The sequence below is a fragment of the Metarhizium album genome (assembly GCF_000804445.1).
Source record: "Metarhizium album ARSEF 1941 chromosome Unknown scaffold_32, whole genome shotgun sequence".
In the NCBI taxonomy this organism is placed as follows: Eukaryota; Fungi; Ascomycota; class Sordariomycetes; order Hypocreales; family Clavicipitaceae; genus Metarhizium; species Metarhizium album.
In genome coordinates, this window is record NW_024467606.1 from 51,530 (window position 1) to 74,852 (window position 23,323).

The 23,323-nt window shown below is 54.6% G+C and overlaps 4 protein-coding genes across 4 annotated transcripts; 2 read left to right on the forward strand and 2 right to left on the reverse strand.

Annotated features, from left to right (window-relative positions):
* Positions 1-160: 160 nt before the first annotated feature.
* Positions 161-1,162, forward strand: MAM_07501 (urease accessory protein UreD; the record flags this gene model as incomplete). The annotated part of the gene is made up of 1 exon (XM_040826299.1): positions 161-1,162. The coding sequence occupies one exon, from the start codon at positions 161-163 to the stop codon at positions 1,160-1,162; it is 1,002 nt and encodes a 333-aa protein (XP_040675661.1).
* A 499-nt stretch (positions 1,163-1,661) lies between these two features.
* Positions 1,662-3,372, forward strand: MAM_07502 (RNA polymerase III Rpc4; the record flags this gene model as incomplete). The annotated part of the gene is made up of 2 exons (XM_040826300.1): positions 1,662-2,121; positions 2,180-3,372. 2 exons carry the CDS (start codon positions 1,662-1,664, stop codon positions 3,370-3,372), a joined length of 1,653 nt encoding a protein of 550 aa, XP_040675662.1.
* A 1,814-nt stretch (positions 3,373-5,186) lies between these two features.
* MAM_07503 (integral membrane family protein) lies at positions 5,187-6,789 on the reverse strand (the record flags this gene model as incomplete). The annotated part of the gene is made up of 6 exons (XM_040826301.1): positions 5,187-5,683; positions 5,772-5,839; positions 5,907-5,995; positions 6,066-6,362; positions 6,430-6,537; positions 6,619-6,789. 6 exons carry the CDS (start codon positions 6,787-6,789, stop codon positions 5,187-5,189), a joined length of 1,230 nt encoding a protein of 409 aa, XP_040675663.1.
* Positions 6,790-13,896: 7,107 nt separating this feature from the next.
* On the reverse strand, positions 13,897-15,962 carry MAM_07504 (Zn(2)-C6 fungal-type DNA-binding domain protein; the record flags this gene model as incomplete). Its single annotated transcript, XM_040826302.1, has 2 exons — positions 13,897-15,063; positions 15,183-15,962. The coding sequence occupies 2 exons, from the start codon at positions 15,960-15,962 to the stop codon at positions 13,897-13,899; spliced, it is 1,947 nt and encodes a 648-aa protein (XP_040675664.1).
* Between the last annotated feature and the right edge of the window lie 7,361 nt (positions 15,963-23,323).

A 23,323-nucleotide genomic window follows, 5' to 3' on the forward strand; every position in this document is an offset into this window, starting at 1 on the left:
AACTCCTGGCGTTCAACACCATGTCCAGAGCACGAGGAAGCCAGATCATTCCAACCCGTTGAGAGGTTCCACCACGTTCTCTCCCATGTGAAATCCATCCTTTCCACAGGGCATGTCGCTGTAGGCCCAAGGTCAGCTCAGCTTCGCGTTCTGTCCAGCCATGATCCATCCGCGGGGTCTGCCGTTTCCCAAGTCGTCTTCGGTGCCTGGTGAAGGCCGAATCGTGGCCAGGATACTTCCCGGGGGTGCCAGCGGGCTTGAGTCTATCTCGTATCGGTATCCGTTGAAACTCATCTCTCCCACTTCGCCTGCTGGCGGCCGGAAGAGCGTCCTGGTCTTTCTCCTGTCGTATGGGGGCGGTTTGGTGGCAGGAGATGCAGTCAGTCTCTCTGTTCATGTCCAAACCGGCGCCAGCCTCAGTCTCGTCACCCAGGGTCACACCAAGATCTTTAAATCGCCATCTCCGGACGTCGTCACCAGCCAGCTTATGACGGTCCGGCTGGATGAGGGAGCCGCCTTGTGTCTGCTGCCAGATCCTGTACAGCCGTTTGAAGATAGTGTTTATACTCAAACTCAGCTGTTTCACCTCTCGCCCCAATCATCTCTGTGTCTCTTGGACTGGGTGACAGCGGGTCGAACGGCGCGAGGGGAGGATTGGAGCTTCACCAATTGGACGGGGCGGAACGAAGTTTGGCTTGGAGCTGAGCCAGGTGGACGAGATCGTCTCCTGGTGAGAGACACGGTCATACTTTCTCAGCAAGGAACACAGGCTGTCGGGCAACAGCTCCGCTTAACGATGCACAAAATGAGTCTATTCGGTACCTTGATTCTACGAGGCCGCGCCACGGAGCGGTTGGCATCATTCTTCCTTTCCGAGTTTGACGCGCTCCCGCGATTGGGATCCCGCGACTTCCGCACACAGCAAGACCGTGACGATGAGGCGAAGAGGATGACAGAGTTGGAACAATGGAGAGCGAGAAGGATCGAAAGCGAAGTTGCAGGAGGGGTCTTGTGGTCCGCTGCTCGCGTTAGGGGCTGCGTCGTCGTCAAGTTTGGAACGCCAACAGTTGAGTCGGGCCGGGAATGGATCGGGTCCATGCTGGCCAAGGAAGGGAGCATACATGCCCACTTTGGAGAGGAAGCCTTGATTTGTGTAAAGTAAGACATGTACTTTTTGTCACGATGTATTCTCGCGCAACGATGCCAGCTTAGAACCTATCAGGCGCGGCCAGGCCGATCATGCCAACCAAGTCGGCGCATTTGCCTGGCAGCATGACAAGATCCAGCGTATGAAAATATGAAGCCCGCAGGCAAACCCCATTTTGTGCGGCAACATCCAAGTCTGAGCGGTCCAGAAGTCCAAGCCACCAATCAGGCGAAAGTAGCAGTTTTCATTCAGCCCTTTATCATCTGTAAGGACGATGCTGCGCAGGACGGTCCCATACATTGAGATGCGTCGGTTGAAGTTGCCCCGCGTCCATTCACAGAGTGGGGGATGCGGCAGAATTTCGTCCCCCACCACGATCCATGGTCCATGATCCATGGAGCTTTGCCCACCGCCCAAATCTTCTGCAGCTTGTAAAGACTGCAAAAAGATTGTCTCTCGACATTATTCCCATGTCCCAATAACACGGCCCCCTCCTCGGCACACGGTCTTCAAAATGGTGCGAGGCCGGGCGACAGGCAGAGGAGTCCGTCGTGGAAGCGCCACGTCCGCCGCTGCTGGTAGGCGAGCTCCAGCAGACGGAAGCGAGACACTCGACGGCGGCGGAACGTCGAATGAAGCCACGACAGCGACTCCCGCAACGTTGGACGAAGCGGCAGCCTCATCCTCAAGCACAACCGGAGTCTCCACCCGCCGAGGAGGCACGGCTGCAGGGGCTCGTACGACTACAGGCGGGCGACTGAAACCGAAGATCCTTCGAAGAGACGAAGCGGATAGAGACAAGCTAGCCCGTCAAGAGGAGCAGAAAGCCCATGAGAGGGCGGCCGCTGAGAGAAGGGCGCGCGGTCGCTCGCGGAACCGTAGCAAAAGGAGCCGTGGCGATGCAATGGGGGCCAGGGGAGGCAGAGGAACTTCCACTGCCAGTGGCCCGTTCTCTGGCGGCTTTGCCGGAGCTGGTATGTCGCCGGTCACATTCAACAAGCACACAGCAGTCAATTCTAACGATGCGCCCAGGTGGCTCAGCAGCTGGTGGTTGGGCTGGCCGAGGCAGCGGCGCAGCCGCCGGAGGGGCCGTCTTTGGCGGCAGAGGAAAATCCGAATCCAAGGGAAAGGGGTTTGCGGAAGCGGATGTTCGAATGCGCGAGGCTAGAATTAATGCAGACAAACTGCACGTCATGACGCCGGAGGAGGAGCTCGACAGCGACGACGAGGCGATGATGGCAGCGCTGAGCCGTCGTACTGCCATCACCATGCCCATGGGTATATATCGACGAGAACACAAGGAGCAAGGGGTTGTCGTGGCCACAACGGCGGAGCTCGAAGCCGCCGAAAATGCTACCGGAGAGGAAGAAAGCTTATGGGTTGACGGAGAAGGGCCTGGCAATCTGCCACCAATGGATCAACCAGAAGAGGGCGTGTGGAATACGAATGGAAAGCAGGTCTCGATCAAAGAGGAGCCAGGTTCTGAAGACCCAATGGATCTGGACGCGGTGGCAAAGGTCGCGTCGGCGGAGGAGGAGAAGAAGGTAATCCTAGCTACGAAGCCTAAGAGGGAGTTACCAAAAGACCCCGAGGAGAGAGCCATCCAGGCGGACTTGGATCTACTGGCCGGTGAACTCGGAGCCGTGACGGTCACAGACGAAGCAGGGGAAACACAGGCAGAGGGGCCGTCCAACAAAGATGGACGTCTGTATCTGTTCCAGTTCCCACCACTCATTCCGCCTCTGAAGGAGGTAGCACAGCCTCGGCGCAAGACCAAAGTCAAGGCAGAAGGCAAAGAATTCAATGTCACGGATGCTCCCAGCGCTACCGCCGTTGCGGTCGACTTGACACAAGACGATTATTCCAACCGAAACTCGGACGACGACGATGACGACGACGACGAGGATGAGGAAGAGCAGGCGAACGAGGGATTTCGCTCCCAACTCCCATCACATGGAGGCATGGTTGGCAAGCTCAACGTCCGCAAGTCGGGCAAGGTAGAGCTTGACTGGGGCGGCACGACACTGGAAATGAGTCCAGCAGCGGGCATGAGCTTCCTCACAACGGCGGTTATCGTGGAAGAAAACGATGAAAAGCCTCAACAGGGCGTCCTAGGCGGAGATAGCGTTGGCATGGGTAAAATCATGGGGCGGTTCGTCCTCGCTCCCACATGGAGCGAGGAAGAGGACTGGAACGTGGCACCTCGGGAGCTACTCGCCGGGTGAATCGAGTACGGAGTACCCATGATGGAATACGTCCCGTAAGTTGGGGACCGCATTGCGCCAGTTCCTGCCAGCCAAGGCGAAGAGCAAAAAGTCCGTCGCAAAGGGCGAAGTCGGTTCCCAAAAACGGCGGCGACGCCTCCTCTCTCCAACTGTGTCTCTTGCGCGGCACCCGCATCTGCGTCCCAGAGGGCTTCCTCGTAAATCACATAGTCTCCCCCGTGGTCACCCAGTCGGCGGCAGCAGTGTCACCAAAGTCAATATATGCAAGCAACACGTCGAGAGACCAATCGCAACAAGCGACCAAGACCTTCAACCACACTTCCCACACCCAACACCCAAGTGCCAGCCCAGTGAGCCGGGGGCCGTCAGGCAAGATGCAGGAATTCCAGTTATTCACGTTCATCAGCCTTTGCAAACCCTGCCAGCAGCTCCGTTCCAGCAGCTCCACGGCGGCACAGCGCACCTAAACCAGATGCCCGGTCCGGGAAGCCCCCGGTCCCCCCAGGCTGCTGCTGCTCCTGATTCTCTCCATAAAGCGTTTCCCTCCCCTAGCCACCGTCTCGTCTTCTTCTCATGGGTACTCCGTGTCCTTCTCCGTCACGCAACCGCCCCCGTACGCCACTCGACGACCTGCATGACGCAGACCCATGTCCGTCCGCTACAGAATCCGACGTTCCAGGAGCGCAAGCACGGGGGAGCCATGAGGAGGGGCAAAGGACGCATCGAGAGGGGCACTGCCCGTTTTACATTGGCAGCAAAGTCGGGCTCGTCGAAAGCTGCCCCTGGCGCACCAACTAGCGTTTTGCTACGAGAAGAACGAAAACAAGACTCGATATCAGCCTGCGAGGCGCTCTGTGCGGTCCCGCACTCCAAGCTGCCGACGGAACGGACTCGTGGTGAGTTTCCACGACGCGGTCCTGCATCCTTCAACACGGGGGGTAGTATCTTCAGAACGAGCCGCGACCACGATCCACGGGCATGTGTGTACGTGTACGGAGTGCGTGCCTGGCTGGGTGCCTGGGTGCCCGGGTACGGAGCATGTTTAAAGCATACTTGCTTGGTACGCGGACGGCGCCGCGCAGACGCGGATCTTTTCCCGCACCGCACCGCACAAATGGCACAAAACCGCAGTGATCGAGGGCTCTGTGCGAACGCGCGCACACGGCTGCCGTCGCATTCCGAGTCCCGACGCCCAAGGATGGATCGGTTGCAAATCCCCCGGAGCAAGGGTCAAGATCCATGCCCAGGCCACGAGACGGCCGTGTCGAGGAGACGAGGAAAATGCGGAGAGCGACCGGAACCAGCAGAGAGAGACGGCAAAGGAGACGGGGAGATGATGTAGAGACAGATGGAAGCAAGGCACCGCACCGCGCCTTGGAATCGGTTTCTGAACATGGGATGACGCGGGCTGTGTGGGATTGGGGATTGGCGCTGCACGGAAGCGGCGGGATGCTTGGCTTCCTCGGGACGTGCGTGTGTGCCAGTCGTTTTCGGACATTTGTACAGGACGTGCCGTTTCGGACTCTAGCATCGGCCAACATAATAACATCACTGTGGTTTTGGATGGGAAAAGGTCGGGGCTGTTCAGCGCCGTTGGTACGGAGTAGGCGCATCTATACTCATATCTTGTCCGAATCCGCAGGCGAGGCCAACATGCCCGGGCAGAAAGAAGCCTCAACTCCGGTTATCCCACCCAGCCGGGCACGCATTAAGCACTACAGTATATGGTAATACGTGAAAGACAAATTTCTATTGCGAAAGTACAGCGATACTGAAGCAGAGGGGGGGAAAGGGGGGGCGTTTATTGCCATGGTCTACTCAACGCCCCATCCCTTTCTCAATTGGTACTCCCGTCCGTGGGACTCCAAATCGCCAGGTTTGTCCATGGGTCGGTCTGTCCGTCTTGGATCATGGCTTCTCGACATAGGAGAATGACTAGTGTCCGTCATGATAAAGGTTTCACTCTTGGCGTCGCTGGACGCGTCGCCGCTATCCTGGCTGCTCTTTTGGATTTGGCCGTGGGACTCGTCAATGCTGATACTGACATGGCCGGGATAGGTGTCGTTCTTATTGGGCACGCTGTGGAGAGACAAGTCGTGGGGACCGTAGCCCGGCATAGACCCACGCGTATTTCGACTGCCATGCGCATAACGTGCCGTCCCTGAAATGCCGCTGCCGGGGTACTTGTCGGTCGACAGGAAGCCTCGGATTTTGAGGGCCCGGAGGAGAGGCCGGATGGTAGCCAGGCTGGATGCGATGATGGCGACGCCTGGTTCTACTAGACTCCATATCGTCGCGTCTGTAACCGAGACTGCGTGGGTCATGTATTAGTCTAGGTTTCAGGTCTTGCTGTCACCTCGGAACGGAGGGTAACAAGGGGACAAGTAGTCGCAACGTACACAACAAGTCGTCGGACATTTCCAGACCAGACAAGAACTTGAGCCTGACAAGCGTCGCAATGCTAGCGCTGTAGGTTGAATTAGTGCCACGCCAGGTTGACGAGAAGCGGGAGCAGCGGGAGGCGAGAGACGCACAATACACCGAGACCGAGAATGACAATGACGGTGGCCTTGGCCTGTTTGGTCATCTTGACGCCCCAAAGCATGGGAATGGGAATGAGTGCCTGCACACGCGTGGTCAGCCGCAACTTCGCCCTCTCGATGCGTAGAGACCTTGACCGGCTGCCCACTCACAAAGAACCAGTCGGACAAGACTGTCATGACGCTGAGAGCATAGGCTGCCGAGATGATTTCATTTGGTCCTGCGCAGTGACCTGTCGTGATCCTAAAGTCCCATTGCTTCGCGACTGGCGTGCATTGAAACACATCCCATATAAAGATGCCCAGACTCCAGAGCGCGACAATGACCACAGAGGCTCGAATGACCCAGATGTACCGCCCTCTCGTCGCCATGCGTAGCAAGAATACGCCAATGCTGAGTTTGATAAACATCATGTCGAGTATGTAAATCGCAATGGTGAGCGCTTGCCACTGCCCAGTTACGTGAATCAGCCCCTGGAAAGCGCGAAATTGGTGACGGTGGAATGAGTCCGCTTACCATGAGAGCAGCCACCCGGTCGTCTTCGTCAGCAACAGCGGCATTGTGCTTGCCCAGTCCGCGCCGTACACCTTCGAGAACAAATGCGCACGTCACCGTGAAGATGAGCTGCATTGGGGTGGGAAGATTAGATTAGCACACTTTGTTCCAGCTACACAACCATCTTCTTCGCGGCCTTCTGGGACTAACCTGCGCTATCAGCATGAGCCAGTCGTCTGCTTGGTAACTCTTCATCAAAAACAACCTTGTATATGACCGTAGCCCGACGGCAAACCAGGTCATAATCAACAAGGCCGTACATGCTACAACCAGGGAGCCTCCATTGTACTCGTTCAGATCGACCGTCGTCTCGTCGGCCATGGCTGTTGCGGCGCAATGGCTTTCTTCTACAAAGCCCAAATTCTGATCATGACCCGGTTGTACTATCTCGGCGAATTAAAGTATGAACCAAGTTCGACAAGTCCGGCGAAGGATTGTGGAGAGAATTGTGAAAGAAAACCAAGCCAAGTGAGCGCCGCTTGGTATTTGATAGCTTCCCAGGAGATGAGCTTCAAGTCGCAACCAACGAGGTTGGCCTTGATTTCTCCCAAGGACTGCAAGCAGTTGTATGTATCAAAAGACGGAATGCCAAAGAAACGCAAACAGATCAAAGGTGAAAAGAGACTGCATATACCAACTAATCAATGTCCATGATGTGGCAGGCGGCGAGAAGCCTCCATTTAAGACATGTGGTGCAACCCGGACCTGGTAATAACAGGGGCAGGGTGATAGCAACACCTACAAAACTTCAACCGACGCTTCTGAGGGCTGGAGCTCTTGGGCCCTCTGGCGGACCTAGAGCTTTTGCCCTTTTGCTCCCCTACCGTCAACCAGGGACAGTGCCTGGTGGTTGAACCTTGATGTGATAAGTTGGCAGTCTGGGCAAACGGAACCACCCCAACGGCAAGAAAGATGGAGCCGCATTTGCAGCACCCCAAAGTGGACCTGTGTAGATAATAAATAACTTAAATGAAGGCCCCGATCTCAGTCTGTGCTCCGCGTCCGCAAAAGCTCGCACGATGTGGAAATGAAACAAGCAACAAGGTGCCGCCATGACGAATCAGATCCCGAGGCCTACCAGGTTCGAACAAGCAGCTCTATGCCTCTGCTCCCTGACTTTGATCATCGAGTTGCGTTCTTCAGAGAGACCTGGACCTTGTAGCAATGGTATCGCATGCATGTGCCCAGTTGAACCAGCACCCAATTGTTTTGCTGGAATGACGCCGCCTCTCCCTCTCCCATTGCTATCGCGTGCTCGGGGCTAATTCGAGGCACGCTGCCCTGTACACTCACTGTGAGATCTTGTAAGCAAGCGAAAGACAACATCGGACAGGAGAGTCTGAGCGGTGCTGTGGGCTCGGGACGAGACGACTTGTCCCCGTCCGGTGACAGTGGATGTCCCAACCCGCAAGATTGAAATGATACATAATACGTACATAATACCGCCGGGTGATCACAGGGGTGAGGATGGATGTACCGGCACTTGTTATTGGTCTTTCTCGAGGCTGACCGGGTGGGCTCTTTGGGTCCAGCATGTGGCGACGCGAGGTGTTTGGGGAGCACGCGAACCCATCATTCGGTATGTTATGCAATGTATGAACATGCATACAATAACTTAGGTGCCCATGTTATGCCCCCCTTGTCCCCTGCCATAGTCTCCAGTAACCATTGTTATTTGTCACTGGTTGGTGAGAAAGGCCCGGGACAGGGCCAGGCATCCCAAGAAGATGCATAGTCTGGCAACAGCCCCTCTGCAAAATTTGTTCAGCCTCGTCAACGTGTTGTCAGTTGCAGGCCTGTTCCTCGTCCTCTTATTGCAAGGATGAGACTTTCGCCGACTCGTGCGGCCGTCACTGTGCATTCGCAAGTCCTTCAACCCACACCCATCGTCTATGTATATGTTATCCGTTCTTCGAAACTCCGATAGGCCGACATCCAAGGATGAGTTGCAGGATGTCGCCAGCCGGAAGAGCTAGGGGATCGGCCGAGGTCCGGCAGCGGAAGCTTAAATTTCAACTTCAACTAATGTACTTAAGTCAGTGAAGGATTTCTGGCGCAAACTCGGGCGCGCGCCTTGACGCTCTTTAGATAGCGCTAGCGCCTGGGTAGAATACCAGTGAGTTGCGGAAGTCCAGTGCGCCTTTCAAAGCACCAGCCGTCTCATCTCCAAATGGCCGGAAACTCATCCAAGCACGGGTGCAGCCGCCACAACTGTCGCATGGGATGAAGTCGTCAGGAGTCAGACCTGGATAGAATCAACCGTGAACAGTCTCGGTCTATTTCAACTGCTCACGTGCCGAGGAAGGTGGATATGTTTTGGAGGCTGGTGGAAGGAACAACTGGCACCGGCCGAGGCAACTTGCCGTATTCGGACAGTCACATCGATAAGCAGCATCAACATCAACTCAAGAGGTCAGGTCAGCTTGATCAGCCAACAAATCGACGAAATGTCGAGGCGCCTGCTTTCCATGGGCAATCTTCCAAGTTCCAACAGCTTTCATTACTTCGCCTCATCAAGAACACAAAGAAGTGAGACGCGCCAACGCCGGCACAACTACGACAGCTACGAACGGCGTTGCCTGACCTCACTGCCAAGGTCACATCCGCGACGACTCAAGCCACGCCAAGGCTGTAATAATGCACGTCTGCCGTTTCAAAGTCCCGACACTGCGCCTGGAGCAGGACAGAACCGGCGCAATTGCCAACTTTGTCGCCAGTCAAAGACTACAAACAAGGCTTGTCGTCAATTCCAGTGCCGGTGGCTTGACGCGGCTTCAGCATTCAAGCTGAGGGGGCGGGGCGTCAAGAGTCTGAACGATGCTGAGCAAGTGGGCTTATGCCGCCGCTCCGGCGTCCGGTCTGCGGTCGAGCATCAGGATTCTGCACCGATTCTGCAGCGGCTTCGGATGTCTACTACGTGCGTTACAATGGTTGTGCCTGGCGATTTGCTCCGGATATCCACCACGCACGCCCACAAACTGAGCCTTGCAATGCACATGTGGGCTCTTCATATCGGTGGGCCACTGTTCTCTCTTCGAACATCATGGTTTGCCAGGGCCGGGACACTGTGGCAACTCCGAGCCACGGCCGGGCGTGACACTTTGTCACTGTCAGAGCGCCGTCCAAGCAATGTTGTCAACCACTCAGAAACTGAATTTGTCTCCTGTTCGCAGCCATCTCCCGGTCGGCAGGCGGTGACAACCTACAGGGCAGCATTGGTCCATGCGGATTCATCACAATTTCCAACTCGGCGGTAAAGAGCCCCTGACTCTTGTCGGGCCCTATTCGCTTGCTTGTCACTAGGCGCCCTCTATAAAGTTACTCGAGCGCAAAGGGCGGGCTGCTGAGTCAATTCCTTAATTGCAGTGCAAAAACATGGGCAGGACGGCGACGGATGCAAGTTCAGCTTAGTGTAAATACGACGTTGAAGTTATACCTGTTTCCTCTCTTTGGACTAAACCAGGCCTGAGGTGCCAAGAATGCATTTCGAGATAGATGGGGGTTGCTCACTCCAATGTCGCCAACTACTTCCCCTGGAGTCCTCAAGGAGAACTGACCCAAATTCTCGTGGCGTTTGACGCTGCACCATTACGCCGATTCCCTGAAAGACATGAGACAAGAACAAGTTGACAAAACAAGTACGCGCTCGGCATTGACAAGTGCCTCAGTAGACCTAGTTGGAGAGCACAACTCAATATGACAAGACGGCACTTGGCGCCTACCCCTTCTTTTATGCGTGGACGTATCTTCGAAACAACATTCATCTATACTGTAAGCGTTTTGTTAGATGCTGCGTGTAACCCATATTCTACGTGTCTTTTTTTTTCTATTTACTTTGGATTTCCTGTTTTGAATCATGACTTTCCATTTCCAACCTGTCGCAGCGATTCGAGACGCCACAACGGTAAGAGAAGCAGCGATCATGATTGACATCTGAGCCGAAACATACTCACCATCTCTTGGACGGTCAATGATGGCCATGGCCGCGAGGTGTCTCCATCAGTCCAAACCAAACTCCATCTTCTGGGGATCTTTGGTCAGGCTCGCCAAAGAAGGGACAAATGTGCCCTGATTGGTGCCGAGAGCCACTCGAAAAGGGGCATAGAGGATGTACATGCTTGTGCGGGTTGTGATGCAGGCTCGAGCGAGCAGCATAGTGCCTACAAAAGACAGTGGCTATAATGAAGACATTGACCTACCCGAGGTGATTATCTGCCAAATATTCAACCAAAGGTCTAATGGGGATACCCACAGCATTACTGAGGGTACTGAGCAGGAGCAGGTGGGCGGATTCTCGTCCCTTGAATCCGAGCATGTTACGAGCAAGGCTGTTGATGTCTAGGAATGTTGGTAAGTTTAGCTCCTTGCTCCCCGAGTGGCTTAGATGTACGTTCCCAGAAGAACAGTATATATTTGCAAGTATTCCTACTTGGAATTGTCCAAAGTAGATTCCATAAGAGCTCAGAAATAAACCAGCAGCAGATGATAAATACAGAAGCTCCTCGAAGGCATACCACCCGACTGGAGAATCTGTCCTTCGCCAGTACTATACGGCTTTGGTAGGGCGCAAGCGCTGCCGCGAATAGTTAGTGCAACAACAGCCGCACATTGGGTAGGCAAGGGATCAAATACAAGACCTGCCCATCGAAGTGCCTCCCGGTGCGGCACACAGAGCAATAGATCCGTCCTACTTCGAGTACAAGCTCGTCACGGAGACGTCCGGCGCAAGGCTGGCTGCAACGCTCGACCCGACACGCACTCCTTGGGCGAGAAATGTCTCCTAATACTCTGAATAAAAGATCGTCATAGGATCCTATATAACTGTTTGCCTATCACACCACGTCAGCAGAGTCCATGGACTTTGCACTGAGGAGATACATCTAGACTCGTGGTCAAAGTGGATGCGGCACTTGATCAGAGGATCCGCTGCCGCCAGTGCTTGCTTCGAGCAGGACGTTGAATCTGTTGGTCTGGTGTAGAAGCTGCAAGCATGTCGTGTCCGTGTTTCTGATCTCCTAATGTTTTATATCGCTGTGCGCTTACACAACTACTTGCCTTCGTTTCAATCCATAAAGAGCATAATTGAAAGAACATTATGATCCTCAGGCCACCGCGAATACCATCTCGTGAAAACAAAAGTGTTGCGCTTGTGCATACAGCTTTCCTCGCCCCCAGAACTCCATCCACGGCCGGCCGTGGAAGTCTCGCCATTCGGCCTACCCACGCTCCATCTCCACAGCCATGAGAAAGCCAAGCCATGACACACAAGGAGAAACCTTGCATCGTGCGAAAAACCGATCCAAGCGATGCTTAAAGAAAAAAGCTCAAGGGCAACGTTGCCTCGACAGCAAAAGCGAGCATCAGTCAGCTATAGGGTAGCCTCAGCAAATGAGGGAAGTTGGATCCCCTGCCCCACCACCACCGGCCCCGGAAGGACAATCATGCGCCTGCGCCCGTCATCAAACCGCCCGCCGGCCGGTTCTAGGCCCTCTTCACGCCCAGCCCTCCAGCCTGACCCAGTGCAGCACTCGTTGCCCTCGGGAGTCCCCAAATAAACACATACCCGCCGTCCCTTTCACCGCGCCGAGGGGAAACGAAAACGCGCAACGCCTCGAAATGACATCTCCCTCCAGCGGCGCATGGAACTCGCAACCCCGCACCAACGAGTGAATGGCGGGGCACCGCTTCCCAGCGAATGACGTCAAAAATAGAAACCACGAACGGACTTACCCCGTGAAGAGTCACGTGATAAGGTACCGACCGGCCAATCGGTCTCTTTCCATGCCGCGTTCGAGGCGGACCCCCCTGCAACGGCTTTTCCCGAAAAGTCTCCGCTAGGCCTGTTTAGGAATAAGTCAATGTCGACCTCGAGACGGAGATCAATCGTGGAGATTTAAGGAGTCGCTCGTGCGAGTCGTGGAATACATGACTCTTTCGGCGGGGAGCCGGGCGTCGGTGTTTGGCGCCGACGCGAACGCGCATCGGTATCTTGCTCGTGAATAGTCTTCGTGTCCAGTGTACGATTCGGGGGGGGTTGGAGGGGGGGCTCATGTACGTCCTGCTCGGCGCTTGTTGCTTTCACGTTCTCGCGACACCGGAAATCGAGGAGAAAACAGACATACAAGGGCGCACCGGTGCCGCGCGGCCAACTTGAGCATCGCCGATGGATTTGGTTCCGTTGGCGCATCCCCTTTGGGCCAGACGGCTCGTAAATCTCACGTCCCGTCGCCCGTCGCAGTCACAGTCCACCAGAGGCCGGCATCAAGAGGTCAGGACTGAACAATCAATTCGTATACGCGCGCTACCCCCTTTTGCCATCCTCAACACTTCCTTTCGTCCGGCCGAACTAACAAGGTCGCGAATCACTATAATCATATAGAAAAAAAAAAAGGGGGGGGGGACGTAATAGAGCGCAACGAGAGGGGAAAAAAAAGATCAACACGCATAAAAGCAAAAGAAAGAAAACCTTCCGACTGAACCTGAAACCTTTGCAGCATCGCACTTCATCCTCGCCAGGTGAGATAGGAAACATGGAAGAAGAAAAGCCACAAAATCGAAAAGCAAGAACAAACAAAACCAAGGAATAACTGCCCCCCTCGCATTTCGCCCCGTCCGTATTTCCACTTAGCCTCCAAGCCTGTCTGTCCACTCGCAAATATTGGGAGCAGACGCATGAGATCTGGGTCGTCTCGATACACGATGCGTACATCAAAACATCTGGTGTAGCTCGATCAAGATTATTTCCAATAGCACCATTCTGTAGTTTTTTTTTCGCGTCTTCTTCCTCTTCCCCTACTTGTCTCGGCGCCTGTTCTCGGGAATTTCTTCCCCGTCTGCGCAGCCACCCGAAAACGACTCAAGTAATCGCACATAAGTGATGCAAGAAGCAAAGAAAAAAATATAAAAAAAAAGGCAACGCAAGAGATACAGGCATCCTTTTTCTGCGAGGGGGAGAAAAAGAAAAAGAAAAAAACTCCGACAAATCCTCTTTCCCAACGCCAATCAAGGAGCGTAATGGTCTTGCAGAAAAAAAATTGACCGTCATAATTACATCCTCCTCTGAGAGTCATAAATGTCCGAGGGGACCATTGCCGCAAGGAATTTAGTCAAGGACCACAGCAAAATGCTTTGCGCATCACTTTGCTCCCTTGCCCCAGCGCTTTCCGCTCCAAAGGTACGGACAAGGCCCCGTGACTTCAGAACAAAAACACACCATTCTGACCACCGTTTGGCGTTGCGAGCCCTGGTAAGGACTGTTGGACGACTCCAAAAGAAAACAAGGGAACCGCTTGTGCGCCTTTATCACGCGCTTCTTCTGTCACACGAGTGAATCGGGCTGTAAGGCTCGCATTGTCATACACACATCTCAAGATCGCAATACTGTCACGCCCGACTGTTGTCGAAAGGCATTCGTCGTAGGCGATAGAACTATCTTTTGCGCTTCTTAATCTTGTCAGTCGTCATTGCCGCTGTCGTGATAGGAGCCGCGGGCAACAGAGCAGGCTGCACCGGAGTGGTGACTTCTTCTTTCTTGATCGGCACGCCCATGTGGCGACCATATCGCCCTTTGCGACCGTTGCCTTCGTCTTCGCTGATGCACTGATCAGCTGAAAGTCCCGCATCTCGGCATCGTCCGCACGGACGCTGACGATCGCATCCCTTCTTGCTCTTGCGGCAACGTTGGCAGCGAGGCTTGGTGGACAGATCAGGCTGCTCATCCTCGCCAGGCAGGGGGATGTGTCCAACCGATGCAACTGACGGCTTTCTTGAGTGAGTGGTTGACGCAGGGGACATTGGGCCGGGGACTGTGGCAGCAGCAGGCAGTTTCTTGGTCTTGATGCTATTGAGGGGCCGGGGAACCTTGGGAGGCTTTTGGACCGATGATGACTTGGATACAGAAGGGGGAGGGCGGTGCTTGGGAATTGTCTGCTTGCCCTTCGCCTGTATAGGCTTGCGGCTGCTAGCTGGTCCACTAGAAGCGCCGTCTTCACGCATGGCACCATCACAGCCGGCATCTCGAGCCTCAGTGGCAACCGGGCTGAATCCAGTTTCGGTGGATGGATAGATCAGCCTGGCAGTACCAGTGGCATCCAGCCTTTGCCGGCGCGATGCCGGCAAACCATCCTCGCCATCGCTCTCGCCATCACTAGTGGCTCCGGTTGACGAAGCTGCGTCAGCTCGGCCACTAAAGGTATCGTCCAGCGTTGATGCTGATGTGCGACCGTGAGAGATATTGGTCATGTCCCCGAGTCGCATTAGTTGAATGGCGACATCCTTGTCTTCCTCCGACATGCAACTCCCGACCGTGGGGTCAGGAGTGGGCAGGATTCCCATTCCAGAGCCTACGCCACTGCCGTTGCTGGCGTACCCGATGCTGTCGCGGGAGCGATGGCCATTCGCAGGCGTAGCGTACACGTTAGGCTGGACATTGTTATAGCTTTGAGGCGATTGCATCGGCCGAGGGTTGGCAAATGGATGTTGTCCAGGATGTACAAAAGGAAGCGAGGGTCGCTGGTGCTCCACACGGCGAGCGGGCGAGACCGAAGGATTAGAGGTGGCTGCAGGCATCTGGGGTGGTGCAAACAATGGCAGTTCCTGTACAAAGTTACAAGGTCAGAAAGGGAACTCTCGTGGTAAATATCTTGACACTATACAGAGGCTGATAGCCAGACGTCGCAGTGCCGTGGCAGTGCGCAGCTAGAGGGGCTTCTTACCGAACTCTCAAACTTGGCTCGCTTGCGACGGCCACCTTCAACAATATTCTCGACACTGATATCCGTAGTTCCAAGCTGCTCCTTGCTCTTACAAGAAGTACTGCTGGGCGCACCATCTCCACTGCTGTACCCGTTCATGCTGTCACTATAAGCATCAGAGTGTGCGTGGTTGAAGGCTCTGCGATCCTTGGCAGATCTGGACCGTCCTTGCTTTTCATTTGTGCCTGTAGAGTCGCTCCTCCGGCCACGACTACCGCTCGGAGACCGGCTGCGCCTCCGTGAGGCTCTGGAGCCGGGCCGTGCGATGTCCTGAGCATGGCGCTGGGCATGTATCTGTTGAGGCTGGTAGTTCTCCTGCTCATAGTAGGACTCTGCAGCCTCAACGGACTGTTGGTGGAGTGGATGCTGGTTATAGCCAGTAGGGGCAACAGGAGGCTCCTCAATTACTCGAACGTAGACAACCATGTTGTTTCGAAAGTTTTCGTACCGAGCAATGAGTGTGTTTCCATGCTCGTCCTCAAAACTGACACCTTTGGAGCCAGTGGGACCAGAGTACAAGCCGTAAAAGTTCTTGACGGTTGTGACTATTGAGTCTGTAGTGTCGTGTGGGTAAATTTGTACTCGCATGGGCAAGCGCGCTCGATATTGAGGCGATTCCAAGAAAAGAAGCTCAAATGCGACATTCTTGGGAGTTGCAGTCTGCCTTGGCGAGACACTGCCCCCACTGGACGAGTCTCCCGACGCAGGAACAGAGATATTGATGGGCGACATGGAAGCCATGACGCCGAATTAATTTTCTTCTGGTGAAGTTTTGGAAAATGTAAATGTCGGAGGAAGCGACCGGCCGGTCGGGTAGTAATGTTGACTGATGGCTTGGGGTACCCCCGGCTGTGCGGGTTTTGCCTTTGGCCCGTGGAAGAACGAGGGTGTGGGTTGACGCAGCCGGGCGCCGGACGAGAAGAAACAAGAGTCGCTCAACGAGGCTCTGAAGAAGCTCCCCTTTTCAATCTATCTTGGATTGTGGGATTGTTGTATCGGCTGCCACCTCGTCGAAGGTGCCTCTTTGGGGACAAGCCAGGGACAAGAGCGCCGTCAAGGCCGTGGGCGGTAAGCGCCAACTCGGTTGCGGTTGTTGGCCCACAACTTGCGCGGCGACAGTGATGACTGCTGGGCAGGTTGCGATGACGATTGTGAGGAAACCTGAGTGGTATTTTGGAATTATCAGCAACGAGAACGACCAGAAACATTCGAATAGCTGTGAAATAGAAGTTGACGGTGCCCCCCACCGCCCAGGCTGGTCGACGACCTCAGGCTGAGGGAACCAGGGCCTCAGTGCTGCACGAGGGTAGCGCCTCGACGGCAATATGGATTTGATACTTGAAATTGAGGCAAGGCGGTGATCGCGCATGATGGTAGAGACGACGGGACTTACCAGAGATACCAGGAGTTGCTTGGATGGGTGTTGATGGCGGCCAAGACGGAAGAATGTGTGCTTGAGGAAAAGAGGAGCTGGCTGGCGAGGTCGAACGATTTTGTCGCCGCCGCATGGGCGTACCGAGTTGGACGACAGGGCCAGCGGCGAGTTCTGGGGGCTACGGTGCCTGGAAGGACCAAAGATCAGCGGGGAGGCTCGCTGGGGAGGCGAGCGAAGCACTGGACAAGGCCTCTGCAGGATAGCCCATTGTCCAGTAAAACGTCCGGACGTCAACGGACAAAGCTGCTGGGCGCCTGGTAACCCGTTGACCCTTGGACCCGGACGTGGCCAGCCACACGAGGCCTGAAACGACCCAAGCCCCAGCGGCCTGGCCGGCCGGCCATACAGCGAACCATGAGCCTCGAGTTGTCCCGTCTCGTTGTTGCTGATCGCTGATCGCTGAGCATCCATCTAATCAAGTATGGTAACGTTAAGTGCTTGGGCAGGTTGACTGTCTGCCTGCCCTCTGCGCCAACAACGGCTTGTATCTTTTTGCTAGCAATAATGATGGCTTGCTTCGGCTACGACATGCTCGAGGACGAGTACGAGACTGCCGTGGGCCGCAGTTGTCCGTCGAGTCGCCGTGGTCCCGCCCCAAATGCGCTGGACTGGCAGCTCTAAACATGGGAGCCAACCTCGAGCCGGTCTCGTCTTACCCGACCTACTTTGCTACCTGGCCATCCAAAGCCAATTACCAAACGGTTCCGGTCCCCGCTCCTGCCCTCCAACTCTCTAGTACCCTCCCCGGATGGGAATGAATGAGAATGTTTGTGCGAATTGCAAGAGGAGAAGACAAGAGGGTGGGATTTGCCAGCCCATCTGTCGATCCTAGGCCAAGACGGTAGGCCATTCATTGGCCGTGGCCCATGGGGAGCCCGTGGCCATCCGAGGACGTCTGTGGTTCATCACTGTCGTCTGTGGCGGCCCATGGCAAGGCCGTGGTCAAGGCAGGCACAATGGCGCGTTGTGGCGTAGCGTACCTTCCACCAAGCGCCTTGGGTAATCCAGTGTCAAGACTAGTCTCCAGTCGCACCTGCTTCGTCGCTTGATAAGAAGGGGTGTGCTTTGGCGCAACGTTGGAAATGTTGAGCTCCATGTGTACCTGGGTACTCGATGCTTGCGATCCAATGCGCCTCTCTGTCCCTGCACTCCAAGTACCTGAGTACTGCACACTTGACATCTCAAGTAGGATCTCTCTTCGTCCCAGCTAGACCGTGTCGACAAGGCTACTCCTATTCCTCTTGCAATTCTTGTGCAGATTCCCCCTTCCCGATCCGTGTATTCCCTCCAGGCAAGCTGATACAATTGTGCGACCTCTTCCTCTCGATAATAACCACCACCTTGCCAGCATGCCCCAAGGGATTTATTCAGCGTGGGGGCTTGCTGTGAACGGAATTGCCGCTTCAGTCGGTGTCACCGTTTGAGAAACCAACACCAACACCAACACCGGAACATGCTGTAGCTGGTTTCGAGCTGGCTCCCAGGAACGGACATGGAACACATGCCGCACGAAAAATAAACTTGGCTTGACAAATACATTAGATGCGCATATTCGAGAGCCTCTGCCCTAAAGCACCACCTCCAAATGCTCAGATGCTGTCTGCTGGCCTTGTGTGGCCCCCTCCACTCGTCCAGGCCGGGCGATCGAGAGCCAGTCATACGTCCATAATAATCCATACCTACCAAGTAGGTGCTGGACATATACGGAGTAGACGGGCTTGCTACAGATCACTAGTCATCAATCTCAACAAACACACCCGGCTGCCTTGCTGGCCACCCAGAGGGCAGATCAATACGCCACTGAACCCCTCTTGCTGCGATACAGACGAGAATGTCAACTGACTTGCAGTTGGATGGCTTGTCCGACTACTAGTACGTAGTTAGTACCCCACCGTTCAGGGTCCTCACCGTTAACGCTGGAGGTTTTACCCATCTAGGTCGGTCAAGCACCATCGACTCGGCGCACCAAGGATTGAAGCTTTGTAGGCATCCGTACACTGGAACGACGCAGAGTGTAGACTCGGGACCCATGCATGTTGCTTGTTGCTTGAGTGCATAATAGTGGCATTCCGAGCTCACCGCACCATGAGCTAGTTATGGTCGCCGCATAGTGGACAAGGATGAATACCAGCTGGCTGTGTCCAAACTTGCGGCAAGTTCATCACTTCGTCTTTCCCCTCGATGCAGAGAAAGTAACATAGACGGTAGGGGGAACGTCCTGAATCAGCCCGGACAGTGATTTTGCGAGCCAGACGTTTGCCCTTCCATCAAGGATCGAGAGCCTATCCAGAGCCAATCGAGACTGGTCGCCCACCTCATCAAAACCGCCCGTTTTGCCTCGCTGGCAGGGATTATGACAAGCGGAGTCTACGCCTCGAGAGTCAGAGAAGAGTGCGACTCTGGCTGGGGTGGTGGGGTAAATGTATGGTGCCCAAACATGGCTGGCGGCTGTGAGAGCGGCTGTGGAAAAGCTTGCGCTCGGACAATCGGGTCGCAAGAGCCAGTGCAGTCTGCCCGAATCATTTTCTATCACCGTCTGTTCTGCGTCGGGAAGTGCTTAGCTGCTTCTTGAACGGTCTCTCGAGGACTCAGGGAAATGGGACAGGCAAGACATGGCGCGATGAAGCATGGGCTCCATGATTCTCCAAACAGCGTTGGATCGCCGTGACGATGTGAGCGATTTGGCAACACTCGGTATTGGTAGTACGTACATGGATAATGGCTGATGCATACCCACTAGGTACCTAACTACGGAGTACCTGGGTAGGTAGTCATGAACGGGTTCATCTGAATTCATGCGCTCAATTCAATCGCGTCATTTCAGCTAGGTACACGTCGCGAATGAGGAATCGAAAAAGCGCGCAAAGAATACTATGCCGGCGACTATGAGAATGCCTAGACGGTTGATGTTTCTGCTGTCAACAGTCCAGACAGCTACCGTAAATCAGGTGGCCGTGAACAAGTAGGAGAAGAGCTGACTGGTTTGCGACGTGCCTCGTGGCACAGGATTCATCTATCTGGCGCGCGCATGGTCTAGGTTTCGGGCCATTTTCCAACCCGGTTCCTGACCCGCGGTTTCATAGCGCATTCGAAAAGTGCGCCTGATTTGTGTCGCATTGTGCTCTTCTAACGTTTCTATCCTTCGAATTCACGCTTGGCCTCCAGCCAGGCTACAGCGACATTATATTGCTTCCAAGGGTCCAGCGGTACTGCAGTTGGCGAAGAGCTACTGTCTTGATCGCTACATCAAACGTCTTCTCCAGAAGCACGCGCCGAAAACGATGCAGGATATCTGCATCAGATTGAACTTGCAGCGACAATGGTACTATTGTTGAAGTGGCCGTGGCTTTCTGCATGCAAACAAAGCACGAGACGGCAGTGCGAAACATCATGGTAGTAAATTCGTCGGTGGGCGCAGAGATGCACATGGAATCGCATCGTCGTCCCCACCATGACTCTCGTCGCAACCTTGGGTAGGAATTGGTTTCCAAGGACACGACAAGAAGGGCTCTAGTGGTCGCTGTACGTCGAGCAAAGGCGCTGGCTGTGGCGTCTGAAGCGACAAGAGACTGTGAGCATCGACATTGACGACATGGCAGTTACTAGTCATTATTCACCTGGCACGATTCACTTTTGTCCGTTGCCGGTCTAATTGGCGCATCTCTATGGTGCCAGCAAAGACACTGTACTGTGTTGGTACATATATTCAACCCGGCATTTCCACTTGTTTGGCCCAGATCCTGACCGACAGGAATGGGATGCAACCAGCGCGACTCGCCTGCCAATAGGATCATGGCCGGACGCACACAGAGTTACGGTGAGAGAGAGGGGGCAATCTTGGTATGCGACTTGAAGGCAGATGGTTACAGAAACCAACCTCTTGCCTATAGACTAGGTCGGTACAGAAACGAGCCGACTTTCATGACACGAGTCGCGGCCGGGATATTCATGAGCAAGCTCAATTTGATAGTTTGCGCATCGAAAGCAGTCGGGTACGGAGTACTCAGAGGACCATCCAATCCACCGCGCTTTCATGCCAATGACCCAGCTTCAATTTGCGGTTCATCGAGCCGCATCTTCCGTCGTTTGGTGGTGTTTAGGGGAGGGGGATTCTGGCACAGGCCATTTGGCAACATTGAATTTCATATCAGGAATCGGCCCTGTCTAGAAACTCTCTTATATCTGGCATTGATGGCATGTGTCATGTCGCCTGCTCCGGGAGTGCGATACCTGGTTGACGTCAATTGATGATGTCTCCACATGTTCCAGCCGGATGCGACAGGCACTACTCCTCAGACTGAATCATTGACATTTCAGAGTCGGCGAAATACAGAAACATGGAAGCATATATCTTGATATATGTGCAACACTTATGTAGCTCGAGGGCTGGCACAAAAACCAACCCAAACCAACGGAAGGGCGCATTCGGGCGGACAACACGACGAACAGGTCAAACACAACAAACGCTGGTGGCCTCCAACAGCCGGGACATGCCTCGTCAGCAATGCCCGTCCGTAGTGCAGAGCCGTGGCACTCGACGAAGCGACAACAGGATTGGGAAGAAGCAATCTCGGATGATGATGCCATTGCTGTGCGGCGATGACACCTAAAGGGTGGCACGCGTTTGCGATTGCGCGTGGCGTATCAAGAGCAGCGGTTGAGAAAGGTGAAGACGTCTGCCAGTTTGTAACCGCCATTGACATCTGAAGATGATGCGATATCTGCACGGCGCGATGCGGTCCCGCCCTTGCCGCCAGATATGTCGCCGCTGGAAGGACCTGATGAGTAGGCACATACGACGCTGAGCGAGTGAGTGACAAAGATGCGGGCGATGGTGAAGGATGGGCTCCAGTGGAATAAAGGAGACGAGGCGCCAGGTGGCATTCGGCGCTTATTCAACTTGCCCCGAAACGGATACCAGCTGCGATACGGCGTTCAGGAAAAATGGAAGCTTTTGCGCGGCTCAGAAGATTGTCTGAGTTGGTTCCGGAACACTGTTGAGCGTGCCGGCGCATCGCGGACAAGTTTCCAAGTCAACTCGGCATCGATTGGTTATTTTCCAGTTTCAAGCGAAATCCGCATCATTTTAGGCGACAAGACGGATCACGTGCTGCCGCGCACTGTTGGTGTTACGCCACCCGAGTTTTCCACGCGCCAGGTTGCACGGGGCTATTTACAACTGCGCCGGCCCAGTCTGGCGGATAGATTTCTTGAAAAAAAGCACAGCTAGCCGGAAGAACGAAGGGCGATTTTCAAGCGAGACTTATTCTCGATTCTAGTACGCTTCATGACCATTTTGAAAGTTTTTAGTTGGATGAGGTCGAAATTTGGATGTATGTGAGACGCGACAGAGTGGGGGGAATAACCTGAAAGGGATTAGTGCCATTCATATTGACTTTTTGCTCTGTTGCCAGAAGAAGATTGGACGGTCGTCGTCGCCTGGACGACGGGCTCCTTGCTTGAGGCTGCGCTGTTTAGAGGGCTATGGGGCGCAATGTGATCTGTGCACGATACACGCCAGAGCCACGGTTCTACAGGTGGAAGGGATTGAGTGTGACGGTGTTGACACGCTCGGCCGACTTTGTTGGGTTTGGTTTTGAAGTGCAAGTTCATGGTCCCGCCGGCCGTTTGCACTTTTTTGTTGTTGAGCCATTCGGGTCACGGCGGCGGACACGATCGGACATGGTCGGACACGGTCGGCGCCTTCTGTGGGCTCTGATGGCCTCGGGGGAAGGCGTTGAAGTGGTTGTGGACGACTGCCGTTAGCTGATGGCGGCTTCGTCCAGACATATCTGTCGTACGGAGCACGAGCAGATGCTATTACGTACGTGGGCACTCGGTAAACAAACAAACAACAGGATCACACAGTCTCCATGGCTCCACGTTTCCGGCTGCACTAGAACGCGGCGAATGTCTCATGCAGGTCCTGTGTACTCGAGTACGTGCCGCACTGAAGTATGCACATTACTAGCACGGATAAATAGTGCACGACGTCTTTTTACCAAGACCACGCAGTACGGGTTACGGGGCACCTGACGTGGAGAGCTCCAAGCATCAGAGGGCTGTTGTTATGTATATGTACCTAAGGTAGGTATGCACACATGCGCACACACACATGCACACACATGCATGCATGCACGCGCTTGCCCCTTGTGCAAAAATAGTACACAGACACAAGTTTACACGACTTTTGTTAAGCAAGCAGACGCAGACCGCAGACCGCAGACCGCAGACGTACCCCCAGCGACCAGAGATGGAGCTGTGTTGTTTTGCTTGAAATCATCGTCTTCTTATGTCGTCGTCATTTTATCACTCGGCCCTTTGACCTTGGACTCACTGTTTCTTCAGCCCGCGAAGCCTGCCTCCCCGAGCACGAGCACGCACTTCTTTCTGCTGCCAGGTAGCGACGGGATTTATTGCCTTGCCCCCCGGTCCGTCGCCCAGTTTCCCTTTCTCTTGTGCAGGCAGGGTTTTGGTAAATGAAGCAGCGCCGTCGCCGATTGCCTCATACTACGCCCATCTGGTTTATTTTATTGATTTGATCTTATTTTCCCGGCCGCTCGACCAGCGCACCCCGGGCCGGGCGAGTGACGCCGGACACTGCGTCGGTCGGTGGTGTCATTGATTCATATCATCCCTTGTTTCTCGCTTCCCATCCATCCCTTCA